General features: G+C 39.2%; 1 protein-coding gene across 1 annotated transcript; it reads right to left on the bottom strand.

Annotated features, from left to right (window-relative positions):
• Positions 1–373: 373 nt before the first annotated feature.
• C5H1orf52 (chromosome 5 C1orf52 homolog) lies at positions 374–9900 on the bottom strand. Its single transcript, XM_036064719.2, has 3 exons — positions 9573–9900; positions 8735–8933; positions 374–4161 (listed from the first exon to the last, which is right to left on the bottom strand). The coding sequence occupies exons 1-3, from the start codon at positions 9846–9848 to the stop codon at positions 4088–4090; spliced, it is 549 nt and encodes a 182-aa protein (XP_035920612.1). The 5' UTR covers positions 9849–9900; the 3' UTR covers positions 374–4087.
• Between the last annotated feature and the right edge of the window lie 3399 nt (positions 9901–13299).

The following is a 13299-nucleotide window of genomic DNA, read 5'->3' as shown; positions in this document are numbered from 1 at the left end:
GGTATGGGTATTGCCACAGTGTTTGGTTTTGCATATCCAGTATGTGAGGGGCTTTTAGACTCAAGCAGAGATGTACAAGTGGATACACAAATCTGGGGTTTTCCGAGAACATTCTGGCAAGCCATACAGTATAGGGAACCATCAGTGTTACTGATTGTGGTAGCCGCGAACTCCGCTGCAATCGTCAAGGCCCAGCGTAGAGAATGAGAAGGCAACAACCCGCTACACTGGCGTTCCAGGGCAGCTGGCAGAGAAGGAGCCAGAGAGGAGAGAACCCGGGCAGCGTGGGGCCTTGCAAGAAACCAAGGGAGTAAAGAGTTTCACATCAGTTAGGATGTTTTTGATGGAAAATGACAGAAAACTGAACTCAAACTGGTTTAAACTGTCAAGATTTATTGGCCCATATAACTGAAAACACAAGCCTCTGGAGGATCACTCCCAAACCAGAGGTGAAAAATTCAGTTCACCATCAACAATCAGTTCTATTGAGTACCTTTTATGTGCCAGGCATGGTTCTAGTCAATGAAGAAAACAGGCAGAGGCCCTCCTCTGTGGACTGTACATACAAATGCTTCTTGGTACCTTTTATTTATTTTGCATTACAATGCAATGCAATGCTTTAAATTGGGAAAACTATGTAAAGGGAAGACAGAAAGCTTTAGAATATAATGACAAGTCCAAAACACTTGCTGGGAATTTAACACCTTTTTTGTAAGAATGTCTGGAACTTCTGTACTAAGTGAACTAGGGAAGCAGTTCCGTATGGACACAAAAGGCTAAAATCCGAAATACCACCAATGACACTAAAGTCCAGCTGTGGTTTTAATTAGTCAGAAATTTGACTTATTCAAAGTTGCTGAGTTCATGCAGATACCTGTAAAAAACAATTACGTTTTAAAAATATCTCTAGTAGGGCTGTGTGTCTAAATGGTGTGGCAACATGTTATATGCAGGTCATGTCCAAACCTGCATTAGGCCATTTACATTTTAATTATATATATATATTATATATATAACATATATATATAGTTTCCAACAAAAGAAAACCTCACTCTCAGCCATTATATCCAACTAAGGACTATTGGTTTTCATGTCCCTGCCCCCTCTCCAATGCCTTAGTTCATGCAGATACTTCACTGCTCTACGAAACTACTGCAACTGGTCTGACTTGGTTCTTTCATGTCCTTTCTCCTTATGGCTACCAATGTGACTTTGCTAAAATAAAGATGGGTCCTTTTTTCCTAACACAGTGCTTTGCACCAATACGTACTCCATAAACTTTATATGGAATGGGATTACAGATTCTAGCCTGAGCTCTGAAGCTAACTCATGTATTTGTGGGTATGTTGTTTATCTGGCTGGGCCTGTTTTCCATTTCTTTAATTTGGAAATGATAAAGCCTACCTCATTAGGTTTTTGGAAACTATGTGATTGAATTTTGTGAACTCAAAAGCACTACACGGCATTTAGCACTTACACAAGGATTTAAACTAGAAAGTTGCAAGTTTGCAAGTTAAGTCCAGGTAATATGAGTATTTTAATGGCTAAAAATCAGTGTCAATTTTCTCAGTAATGTTCTTTGATTCCAGTTAGAATGTTTTCCACAAAACTCCTTAAAGCTATTTACTTAGCTTTTTAAACTTTTTTAAAAATATGGCCCACAGATGCTTAGTTTGTCTCAAATTTTATCCTTGCACAAAAGAAAGTCATTTCTGCCTGATATGGCTTAACTTCTTTAAAGATGAGGAAACAGTCAACTATCAAGTGACTTGACTGTCAGAAAATAAACAACTTGGATAGAGGTCCCTTTCCCCTTTTGTTTTTGGGCCATATTTTGAAAAGAAACCCAATGAGATACAAATGGCAGAATCAGACTGCTCCAAATTATTTAGCCTCCTTCTTCCTAAAGTATCTCTTCCCCCTCCTACATTAGAACTGCTCAAATAGGCATCCATCTCCCAGCAGTGGCATGAGCTCACAAGTGTAGCCACCAACTGTCCTCGACTATCAACCCCCCTTCCAAAAAAGCAGTATTTATTCCTCCCCACCACCCTCATTCTGTTATCTTCTAGAAGGGGGGCTCAAAGCATCACTAGAGACTGATCTAGTGAGCTTTTGTTCTGTCATAAACTTACTGATGTAAGTTGGAAGTTGAACTAATGGGTGATAAAAAGAGGTTAGATTTCCCGACAGTGGCTTGCTGGGTTTTGTTTTTTTGTATGAGGTTTGCCTTCATGCTAATATTTAAATCTTATAATATTTCAGTAACTTCTTGAGATATCTGCTCCTCCAATACATGTATCCAGACAATAGATTTCTCTAGATTTGGGAATCACAGACTCAAAATTATTTCATTGTAGTTTGGTGTCACAGTGGAGTCATGCTTTATCACTTGATGCCACTCCCTAATATGATACTACAGCCCTCCAAATCATTCATATACAAAGGCTTTAAACAAAAAGTTTCTTGTTTTACCGATTACTTCCACTTTGGGAATCATATATCTATAAACACAGAGGATACACAGCTACAGAATTAATCTTTTTAAGTTTGAGATGTACTGGAAGCTATCATACTGTTATATTCCTTCCTCATTCCACAAAACACCATGGCTAGCGTCATCACTTTTATGCCCTTTACAAATTTTAATCTACTTGATCCATGTTCCCAATTAAATTTTATAGTTTTTCAAATATTGGTTCCCAGTATTGAAGAAAAACAACTGGACTGAGGATTTTTTTTTAAAACTCAAAGGCCAATGTCTTTAATTCTTCTTAAACACTAAAGGTGCAGTGTCCTGTAATTAACTCTTGTCCCTGAAAGGTATTAAGGTTCATGGAACAACTGATACAATGTATAGCCTCTCCTTTTTATAGTTCAAAATGCTACAAATAACTGCACTGCATTTTGGACTATAGAAGTAAAACCAAAGATGATTAATTTCCTCACTACCCCTTGCTGATTTTGATTATTACTAAATGCAAAGCATTAAAATAGGAGCCATGTACAAAAACACAACAGAAGTAGTGTTGTCAGATAAAACACAAGAAGCTCAGTTAAATCTGAGTCTCAGATAAACACATTTTTAGTGTATGTCCCAAATATTGCACATACAAAACATTACTTGTTGTTTATCTAAAATTCAAATTTAACTGGGTGTCCTGTATTTTTATTTGCTACATCTGCCAATTCTTTATACAGAATCCTTACCTTCAGCAAACTATTTACCAGGGAAATTAATGAATACCATCACATAAGGCTTACATGATAAAGTGCAGTGATATAATCAGGGAAGATCTCCCTGCTTACCACAGAGAGCACTTGAAGACATGACCACTGCAGTCCCTAGAAGATAAACAAAGTTTGGTGGGCAGGTGGTTCAGGGTGATGATTTTGGAGTTCAAGTATCCTTAGTTAAATCCCCAGATCACTGCTCACTCGCTGTGGAACCTTGGGTAAGTTAATCTCTCTTATTATAAAATGAAGCCCCTAGTACCTGCTTTCCCAGGCTGTTTGAGGATCAGAGAAAAAGTATCCACAAAGCACCTGGAACACAGGAGGCACTCCTAGATGTTAATACCTACTATTAAAACATCACAAGGCAAAAAGGGTACTTGTCACAGACAAATATTCAAATGCTAATGTTATGCAATAATAGTAATACTGAATAAGTAATTTTATTTCCATGATCTATTTACACTGTACAAACACTGTTGAAAAGCACCCTACAAGTTCACAGCACAATATATTTACTTTAAAAATATATTCCTTTATAAAAGGTTCATAGAACATTGGCATGTCGACATGTGACAAAACTCTCAAAGCATGTCACCAATTCTGTGATAGCAAGAATGCTTCCATGTGTTGTCAATTTCACAATCACAAATCACCACTTGAGTTTTAAATAAAGTTTTAAATAAAAAATGAATTCTACAGTGGAAAGTTCCCACAGCAATACTTATTATTAATTAACATGTACTTTCATAGAGATGTTGTTTCATAATAATTTAAATTGTCAACTTAATCTGCCCAAAAAAACCGTTTCAACAAGTTTCGCAGTCCAGAAATTCTTGTCATTTGTTGTTTTCTACTTTTTCTTCTTTGTTGGTTCTCCTGGTTCTACTTTGCGCTTTTTAGAAGTATGCTCATCTTTTTCATCATCTTTAAACAGGAAAGGAAAAGTTTCAATCAGTAATTAAAAAAAAAAGTTAAGTATTAAAATTTCATTGGCTTTAGACCAAAATCATTATCAACTTATGTCTTCCAGTTTCCTAATAAAAACCAAAAATAAACTTTTAGAACTCTAATTTTAAAGTGCAAGTAAAAACAAGAAGTTTTTTTAATTGTAGTGTCATACAAAATTCACAGAGTGACCTTTTAGTGCTATATTAAGGTAGTTTAAAATGAGAAAATCCAACTTGTTCTGAAAAAAAGCTATTCCTATATATTCCACAGTATACACTTTGTGTATATTTAAATAATCTACATGTTGTAAAAATGGAACACATTCTATTCTTTTTACCAAGGAAGAGTATCAATCTAACTATGATATTATTTAAGTATTTAAGTGGCCATTGGCTGTTCTTTCCCTTCCAATCTGCTTTCTCTCCCCGCAAAACAACTCCCTTCCATATTTATAACCCCTGTCCTTTTATTTTGAAATTTAAAAAGCACTCATTGGTAGATGTTTCACCGAAACTGTATTCTCTCTGAACATGTGTGTGGCTTTACGAAGAGAACTCCATATAGATAAACATGTAGAAGTTATAAATTTTAAAATACAAATTTATTTTAAGCATATTACTGGATTCATTGTACTTTTGGCTTTACCTTCTCAATCAACAGATACCCAACGTTCAACATCTATCACGTGGTGATCTATAAAATATTCTCATGTTGAAAGGGGTCTTCATATTAAAAAACTGGGAAGCTGCAGTGCCTGGCTGGCTCAGTCAGGAGTAGAGCACACGACTCTTGATCTTGGGGTTGTGAGTTCAAGCCCCACGCTGGGTATAGAGCTTATTTAATTAAAAAAAATTAATAATAAAAATATAAGATTGGGGAAATGCTGCTTATATCACACCATAAACTCCTTATGGAGGAAATACATTTACAACCTAAGCCTTCAATTCCCTTCTGCTAACTGTACCATACTCAGAATATCTCCTTTGTTGATGTGGAGAATAATTAGAATCAACAGCAGATGATTCATCTTCATTCATCTTTCAAGCATAGTATGGCGATGTTATTCATGTATTTCAGAAAGCACTTATGGATTTATATAGGCAGCAAGATAAAATAAAATTCAGATCAATGAATCATCCTAGGATTTCACAAACCAGAGTTTTAATCAATAGTTTATCATGTATACACAAAAATAATGTACAAACCAACTGATATGGCACACAGCTCAAATAAGCCAAAGCCTTTGTTTTTTAAATGGAGTTTAATTAACATCATTGCTTGACTTTGAAATTGTCTTCATAGAATAAAAATTGAAATTATTTTCTAACTCTGCTATAAAATCCACCATTGACATATTATTAAAAAGATGATTGTGGGTGCCTGGGTGGCTCAGTCAGTTAAGCATCTGCCTTTGGCTCAGGTCATGATCTCAAGGGTCCTAGGATCCAGCCCTGCATTGGGCTCCCTGCTCAGTGGGGAGCCTGCTTCTCCCTCTCTCTCTGCCCCTCCCCCCTGCTGGTGCGTGCTCTCTCTCTCTCAAATAAATAAAATCTTTAAAAAAAAAGATGATTGTGAGACACTTCTGTTAATCTGCTAATTTTAAATAAATTTACTGAATTAACAAAAAACAAATTACTAGGGCTGGAAAAACAATTTCCTATCAGTAATTTGAACCGGAGCTTCTGCCATCTAGTGACACAACAAGGTATTGCCTTAAAAAAACCATAGGAAAAATGAAACAAAACCACCCTGAAATGTTCATTTATCAAGATTATTTAGTCTCTACACTGTACCATATATTACAGAGGCATTAGTAAGGAAAAAATTTTCTATTATGGAATTCATGCCACCTGAGATAAGTAAGTTTACATTGTTAATACGAACTTTCTAAATTCTTACAAAAAAAAAAGAAAAAGCATTACCTACTTTAACTAGGATTTCGTGGTTAAGGACATGTGAATATCTAAGCCTTACTGATTTTCATTTCACAATTACCAAACAAAAAGTGCTGGTAAGTAGCAAGCCTCGATGAGTTTCGAATCTTCCCCAGCTTTTATTTTTTTAAAGATATTATTTATTTATTTATTTGAGAGAGAGAGAGAGACACAGCGAGAGAGGGAACACAAGCAGGGGGAATGGGAGAGGGAGAAGCAGGCTTCCCGCTGAACAAGGAGCCCGATGCGGGGCTCGATCCCAGGACCCTGTGATCATGACCCGAGCTGAAGACTGACGCTTAACGACTGAGCCACCCAGGCGCCTCTCTTTCCCAGCTTTTAAAGAAAAAAAAAATCTGGAAGAAGTTAACTGGCAAAAAAGGCCAAAGTGCAAAAAATGAGTAGAAAAAGTAAAAATAATTTAATAATCTAAAAATTAGATAATTTAAGAATATAGAATTTCTTAAGGTATTTTATTAAGTTAAAAAATACAGGTAAAAATGATCAATTTTATAGTGACTTTGTGAACACGGTACGGGATTCTAAAATGGCAAAAAACCCTTCTAAAAAGGAAAGTATCTAAAAAAGAAGACAGTTATATTTAATAACCAACATTACAGTCCAAATTAAAGATTCCAGGATTATCTTTTAACTTTATGATCCAGCTTTCAACTGTCTGAGCACTGGGTCCTTTTGTTGTTTGATACGGTCTATGTACACTTTCTGATGGAGGACCATCATATAATCAAAAGAACATAAATTAGGAGAATAACAATATTATTTGCCACGTATTTGGAACTTCTTCTATCTGAACTCAATAGACAAGCTGGAAAAAAGATAATTCTTTCTGCTTGTTTGTCCTGGTATAGAATCCTCACATTTTCCATATAGGAACAAAGAGAGAGCACCAGCCTATGGTACCTTAGTTTGAGTATCAACTCTAGTGTTACTTCCTACAGAACAGCTATTTCTCAAGCACTACAGCCTGCAAAACATCAAGAGAATAAACCCCAGCTTACAGAGGCATCATTTCCATGATGAGGCCTGAATCTGAATTCTAATTTCACCTCTTCCTAGCTGTGTGAATTTACTTAGGCCAATTCTTTAATCTGAGATTACTTCCTTGTCTATAAAATTCATTATAATAATGAATTATGTACCACTTCTGTACTAGGTTGCTAAGAACAATAAATTTTAAAAATTGTGTGAAAGTACCTATTTTACAGCTTGGCATTTTCTAGTTTTGTGATCATGGACAAGCCACATTAAGCTCTCATTTCCACATTTCCCCATATGATTTCACAAGGTGTAGGATTAAACATTTATGCAAAAAAATTTTTTTATTAATTACATAATGCTATACAGTATGAGGTATTTGGATTTAGAAGAATGCCATTTACTGAATATATGCCTTCATTAGTGACTTCTAATCCACACTGGAAAACAGTGAAAGAAATGGAAAAGCCAAGTAGAATCAAAACTGAAGAACTCCTATCAGTTCTTCTTTCTCCTAAACAAAACTCTCTGCCTGATTGTAAAAGGAGCTAAGTAAGGAGCCCTGGATTCATGAGAACATCAGAAATTCAACAATTATCCACTGAGTATTTAAAATATACCACAAACTGTAAAAGAACTCATTTTCATAAAGAAGACTTATGAACAAATAATCTCATAAAAGATGACAGGTGCAATCAATAGCATTAGCACATACAAGGTACAGAGGAGCAAATAATTTGAGGGAGGTGCTGACATTTTTTTCTTCTTTGAATTGGATTTTGAAGGATGAATGTGTTTACCAGCCAAAGAGGGATGGACGAACATTCTGGAGTAAGGAGCAACATATGCTGAAAGGCATGGAACCATAAAATAGCATGGTCTATTCAGTTTTCAATTTTAAGATCTTAAAGGGCTAGAAAAAGCACCATTTGAAATCAAGGTGGAGAGAAAGGCAGGGCCTATCAGAAGGCTTTGACTATGCTGTTGGTGAAGGATTTTAAGCAGGTGAGTTACATAATCAGACATTACTTTCAGAAAGTGATCACTAGCTGCTGTGTGAAGGATGGAATGGGGGTTGGGTAAAAGTGTGTAAGCAGAGATTACTGTGGTTACTTATACTCTAAATACAAGACGAAATTATGATATAAACAAGTCAACTAAGTCATTATCTTCCTATTACTATGTAGTACTACTCAATTAACTTCATTTTGTCACGCTAATTTTGGCTTTAAACCACAACTTCTTTAATAGAAAATGAAGCCTCCAGCTCTTCAAAGCTGCAATCACAAGAAAGAATCCATGAATTAACTGGCTCTGTTTTAATAGAGCACCATAAATCATATATATTACTGGTTGAGAGATCAGAGATTTCACTCTAAAGCCTGAATAACTTAAGATGTTTTTCTAAAACACAGTAAATACCACTGGTTGAGCTTTCAGACACTTCACTTCAAAGCCGAATTTACACAATCTTTCTCAAAACTGCAGCAAAAATAATCATACACCATAACTGATTTGTTAAATCGCTAGATTTAAATTTCACTCATTAAATATCTTATTCTTTTTAAACTCATCCCAGGAACCAAAAGGTATTATCAACGGAGTCTGACTCGCCTTACCTGATTCCACTGTCTCCTCCCCTTCCGGTAGAAGCCTAGCTTTCTTAGCATTCTGTGGGGCATCATCACCATTGTCCTCATATATGTTAGACCACTTTATTGCCATATCCAGCTCTGGAGGGGGAGGTTTCTTCTCAGTAGTGTAGGTCTCCGGAGGTGGTACATAGTTTGACTTCCATATTTTGAATTCTTTTGGAGGCTGTTAAGCAAACACATTAAGAAGCACCGTGACGAACCGAGGTTCCCACAATCGGTTATGGGCACATGCACCTCCCTGCCGTTCGCTCATTGTTCAGGTTGACTTTTTTTTTTTTTTAAGGTTTAAAGACATTTTTTTTCCATCAAAATCATAATACTGTTAAGTGAAAAGCCAAAGGGTTCCCTATACGAATAAAGCTAATAACTTTTAGTTACCAAAGAAGAATCCAGTCTCAGAGATACTACGCCAAGGCTGACCCCTTCAGGAGGCTGCAGCAGACACTGTTGGAGGCAGCACCGCAGGCACTTCGGCGTCAAAGGGAAGGGGTCTCGGGGAGAAGCTGCAGCGGGGGGGGGCGGGGGAGTCACCACCGTTAGTCCTCGCAGCGCGGGGTCGGGGCACCGAGCGCGGAGGTTTGGGTCTCCTCACAAGGGGGCGGGGGCTGCGGGCCGGTCTGACACCCACCAAGCTGGGGAAGGGGGCCCGGGCTCCCCAGGGCTGGAGGTGGGAGGGGTGGTGCGGCATCCCGCAGGAGGTGATTGCGTGTGGGGGAACGAACTGCCGGTCCCCAGGAGAGGGCTCAGGAGGAAGGGGGCGGAGGCCGGGGCCACGATCGGGAAACCGGGTCGGGAACCTCACCTCCTCAGGCGCCTTGACAACGTGCCTCTCCCAGTCTATCTGTTTGTTGAGCGGATTGTAGAGAAAGGCCGGGCGAGTCACGCTCCGAAACAGTTCGTCGGGTCCCGGCAGCCGCTTCTCCGCCTTGTTCCCACAGCCGCCCGCCGACTTCGCAGGATCTGGGGTCCTGCGATTTGTTTCCTCTGGCTCGCTATTATCCTCCTCGCCCGACGAACCTGAGCTGCTGCTGCCGTAAGCCGCGAAATAGCTCAGGGGGTCCTTCTCCTCGGCCGCCATAACGGCTGCGCGCGACGACCGTGGGCTCCGCCGGAAGCCGGAAGCTGCTTCAGGGCCCGCCCCGCGGTTGGCTCCGCCCCAAGTCTTGCGGTAGAGCACAGGGCCTGCGCCCCCTGACGGCTGCGCCGAGCTCCTGCAGCCCCTCTCGGCACTGAGGCGGGAGGTGGGGGAGCGCACGTTGCGAAGCAGGGGCTGCTTTAGGCTCCTTCCCGAGGAACCCTGAGAAGAGACAAGTCCTGTACCAGTGGTCCCAACCAAACTTTCAACATTCAATAAGCATTTATTAAAGGCATACAAGAGATAAGAATTTGTTTTTTCACTGCCACTTCACCTTAGCCATCGCCCAGAGACTCCAGGATTTCTTCCCGATCTCACTGCATCTCCTCTTCAAAATGAAAATTACTCTCAGTCTGGTTGCTTCCCACAGTCACCATGGAAGACCTCTATGGGCGGTGGACTTATCAAGTCACAAACTAAATCCTCTCCTGCTCGACCTCATTCCAGTGGGCTCTGAAAACTACCTTTGATGAAATTCCTCTTGGATTGCATCTCACCACTCGGTGGGTTTTCCAAACTCTCTGGCTTCTCATTGTCAGCTTCTTTCCATTCTTGCTTTGCCCTGTATGGCCCTTAAACGCTGGTGTTTCCCAACGTATTACCATCTTTCAGCAATACTTATCCTTTTGTAGAGGGCATTACAAAGTTGCAAGTCAGCCCATCTCTTTCCATGGCATTAACTACCTTATGCTTGTGACTCCCAAATCTGGGTTTCCAACCCCAATCTTTCCATCCAACCTCTGGACCAGAACTCCCCTTGGGTCTTAAGCTTTCCATGTGGACATCCTGCTGGGGCTTCAAACACCCACTTACTATATCAGTAACCTGTCTTTCCATATGACTTGTTTCTGTATGTGTTCCCTCTCTTAGTAATTGATATAACCTAGTCACCAAGAAAACTAGAACTCTTTCACTCCTGGTGATCTAAGAGGGAATGATACTTAAATGAAAGTAAAAAAGTTGGTTGTAGGGCGCCTGGGTGGCTCAGTTGGTTGAGCATCTACCGTCGTCTCAGGTCATGATCCCAGCGTCCTGGGCTAGAGTTCCACATCGGGCTCCCCCTGCTCAGTAGGGAGTCTGCTTCTCCCTCTGCTGCTCCCCCCGCTTGTGCTCTCTCTTTCTCAATAAATAAATAAAATCTTAAAAAAAAACCTGGTCCACTGTTGAGTGCCTTTGGGGTTGGGGATACCCAGTTTGAGTAACATGAATCTCTGTTATCAAAGCCACCAATAGCCTCTGTGTGACCAAGTCCAAGGGCTGCTTCTTCCTTCACCTTTTAACAAGATAGGCCTCCTTTTTTAAGATTTTTTTTTTTATAATTTATCTATTTGTTAGAGATAGGCCTCCTTCTTGAAACACTTTTTTCTCTTGCCTTTCACTAGATCATACACTTTAGTTCTCTTCCTATTTCACAGGGCTCTTTTCAGTTTCCTCTCTTGCCTTCTTCTGTCTCACCTCTAGATGTGAGAGCACCTTAGGCTCAGTCCTGGATCATCCTTCTTTTCTATGAACCTTATGTTTCAAGGTGAATTCATCAAGTCCCATGGTTTAAAATACCATTTTATGCTAATAACTCCCACATTTATATAACCAGTCCAGAAGTATTCCCTGAACACCAAATCCTTGTACCCAATTTCCAACTTCAGTGTCTAACAAGCACTGCAAACTTAACATATTTCTGGTAGATTTTCTACCAAGATGGTGGTCAACAATTCCTGCCATGCCAGTGCTGCATGCCGCTCCTTCCATCATGGGGTCTATTTCCTCTCCCTTTTGGATCTGGGGTAGCTTTGTGCCTTGCTTAGATGACTAGAATGCCTCCACTTTTTTTTTCCTGGGAGCCCTGAGCCACCATGTAAAGAGAGGTCCAGCTACTCTGCTGGAGATACCATGAATAAAGAACCCCAGCCAGCTCCCGGCTAGTGTATCCATCCCAGGTAAGGCACTAGACTTGTGAGTGAATTTATAGAATCCCAGTTGAGCCTTTATAAGAGTGCAGAATGATCCCAAGATAGACCATCATAAGAACTATGAAGCCAAGTCTAGCCCAATTTGCAGAATCATGACAAATAAATAGTCATTATTTTAAACCACTAAGTTTTAGGGTGGTTTGTTATGCAGCGATAGATACCTGGCAAACATGTCCAAAGGAAACTCTTCATTTCCTACCCTCAATACTCCCCACCTCCCATAATTTGCCCCATCTCTTTAAATTGCAGCATTATCATTATTTTTGAGTAATCTCTGCACCCAACATGGGGCTTGAACTCATGACCCTGAGATCAAGAGTCATATGCTCTACAGACTAAGCCAGCCAGGCACCCCAAATTGCAGCATTATTAATCCAGGTGCTCAGGTCAAAAGTCAGCAAATGTTATTTCAAATTTAAAATATAGTCCAAGTCCAAACATTTATTACCAATTCTACCTCTACTACCTTTCTTTTTCCTTGCTTGCTAATTTTCTTAGCATTTAATAATCTTTAAATTGGTTTAGATTTATGCATTACATTTAGTGGCCGTGTCTCTTCATCTCCTTCAACCTGAAATGGTTTCTGTCTTTAACTTTCATGACCTTGGTATTTAGACTATAGACCAGTTATCTTGTAGAAGGTGCCTCAATTTGTCTTAGTGATAAATTCAGGTTACAAATCTTTGTTAAGAACATAATGAAAGTGGTGTTGTGTTCTTCTCATTGCATTCTATCAGGAGGCATGTGATTTCATTTGCTTTGGTACTAATGATTATTTTTTTTAAAGATTTTATTTTTAGGTAATCTCTGTACCCAACGTGGGGCTCAAACTCACAACCCCAAGATCAAGAGTCACATGTTTTACCAGCTGGGCCCAGCCAAGCATCCCTGATTTTTTGTTTAAGGTAGTATCTGGCAGGATTTTCTGCTATCAAGCTACTTTTTTCCTCCTTTGTAATTAATAAGCATTTTGTAGGGAGATATTTGAGGCTATTGTCAATATCCCATTCTTCATCACATTATTTGTCCATTTACATTAGCATTGACTCATGGTTTCTTATTCTATCCAATGATTTATAATCTGTTATTATCATTACTTATTTTGATGTTGAAATTATTCTGGATTTGGCCTGTGGGAGCCCCTTTAAGCTGGTTTCTGTGCCTTTTGGACATGTCTCAGCTCAGCTGTCACCTGCTCTGAGAGGACCTCCCAGATGATGCTATCTATACTCTTTCCCATGTTTTAGCTCACACATGTCCCATTTTATATCCATGGTAACTAGAATTACCTAGGTTTCCATGCTTCTATTTTACCTCCCCCAACTAGAATATGAATTCTTTGAGAACACAGATTTTATCACTGTATCTCCAGCACCTAGAATAAAAGGTACTCAATAATTACTAAATTAATGAGTGAAAAAAAT

Source organism: Halichoerus grypus, chromosome 5 (assembly GCF_964656455.1).
Source record: "Halichoerus grypus chromosome 5, mHalGry1.hap1.1, whole genome shotgun sequence".
NCBI classification, from domain to species: Eukaryota; Metazoa; Chordata; class Mammalia; order Carnivora; family Phocidae; genus Halichoerus; species Halichoerus grypus.
Note: the sequence above shows the minus strand (reverse complement) of the source record. Positions and strands in the feature narration are given on the sequence as shown.